The sequence below is a fragment of the Chrysochloris asiatica genome, unplaced genomic scaffold (genome assembly GCF_000296735.1).
Source record: "Chrysochloris asiatica unplaced genomic scaffold, ChrAsi1.0 scaffold00446, whole genome shotgun sequence".
Lineage (NCBI taxonomy): Eukaryota > Metazoa > Chordata > Mammalia > Afrosoricida > Chrysochloridae > Chrysochloris > Chrysochloris asiatica.
In genome coordinates, this window is record NW_006408964.1 from 622,723 (window position 1) to 624,386 (window position 1,664).

The window sequence follows — 1,664 nt, forward strand, 5'->3', positions numbered from 1 at the left end:
TTTCTGTTCATGAACACCACCCCCTTGTGGTAGATCTGTTATAGCAGCAGAAGGAGAACAAAACACCAACTCTGGGAACGTCTCCTCGTTTTCACTGATCCTCTACTTCACCAAACATGATGTTCTTTTCCAGCAGTTGCTCTTCCCTGATGACGTCTCTGAAGTAAGTAAGCCTACATCTCACCATCTTTGCTTCTAAGAAGCAGTCTGCTTGTTTTCTTTCGACGACAGATTTCTTCGTTCTTCTGGAAGTCCACAGTAAATCCGTAAGCTGCACAGCTCAGCAGTCCCTCAAACCAATGACCGAGAAGCTACTACAGGACTGGCAACGTTTCTCCCTGCCCTATATGTCCTGACTCAGCACAGCAGTGGTTTTGTGGGAAAACCTGTTTAATCATCTAACTCTAACTTTCTCCCTCGACAGGACCCCAAATATCGACCGACTAGCAACAGAAGGGGTGACACTCACCCAGCACATCGCGGCCGCGGCCGTGTGCACCCCAAGCCGGGCTGCCTTCCTCACAGGCAGGTACCCGCTCCGGTCAGGTGAGTCTTTCCTGACCTCTAACCACAGGCTGGGTGGACAGTTACTGTGGAGATTGGGTGGTATCCCAGATGTGCAATTCTAGCCTTCCACACCAGAGATCTGTCCAGGAACATCATACGAAGCCACCATCAGTCAGCACGTGTTTGTGTGGGGGGCTCTGATTCTGGGCACATTTCAGAGGGGTTTCCAGACAAAGACAAGTGACGAACAAATTGACTTTAGAAACATCATCCACTGAGAACCCTGTGGAGCACAGTTCTACTCTGACACACACGGGGACACCATGAGTGGGATCTACTTATGAAAAATCATAACTGAGAACGCTGTGAGCACAATTCTACTCTGACACACACGGGGCACCATGAGTGGGATCTACTTCTGAAAAATCATCCACTGAGAACCCTGTGGGGCACAGTTCTACTCTGACACACACGGGGCACCATGAGTGGGATCTACTTCTGAAAAATCATCCACTGAGAACCCTGTGGAGCACAGTTCTACTCTGACACACATGGGGGGCCATGAGTGGGATCTACTTATGAAAAATCATCCACTGAGAACCCTGTGGGGCACAGTTCTACTCTGACACACACGGGGCACCATGAGTGGAATCTACTTATGAAACATCATCCACTGAGAACCCTGTGGACACAGTTCTACTCTGACACACATGGGTACATCATGAGTGGGATCAACTTATGAAAAGGCATCCACTGAGAACCCTGTGGAGCACAGTTCTACTCTGACACACACGGAGATACCATGAGTGGAATCTACTTATGAAAAATCATCCACTGAGAACCCTATGGAGCACAGTTCTACTCTGACACACATGGAGACACCATGAGTGGAATTTACTTATGAAAAATCATCCACTGAGAACCCTATGGGGCACAGTTCTACTCTGACACACACAGGGCACCATGAGTGGAATCTACTTATGAAAAATCATCCACTGAGAACCCTGTGAGCACAGTTCTACTCTAACACACACAGGGGCACCATGAGTGGGATCTGCTTAAGAAAAATCATCCACTGAGAACCCTGTGAGCACAGTTCTACTCTAACACACACAGGGGCACCATGAGTGGAATCTACTTATGAAAACTCATCCACT

The 1,664-nt window shown here is 48.3% G+C and overlaps 1 protein-coding gene across 1 annotated transcript in view; it reads left to right on the forward strand.

Moving 5' to 3' along the window:
• The first annotated feature begins 149 nt into the window (after positions 1-149).
• Positions 150-1,664, forward strand: part of ARSE (arylsulfatase E (chondrodysplasia punctata 1)) — a 14,724-nt gene continuing 13,209 nt past the window's right edge. Inside the window, exons 1-2 of the mRNA XM_006877241.1 lie at positions 150-163; positions 425-546. Of these exons, the coding sequence (XP_006877303.1) occupies positions 150-163; positions 425-546 (136 nt within the window). The remainder of the gene's footprint in view (positions 164-424; positions 547-1,664) is intronic.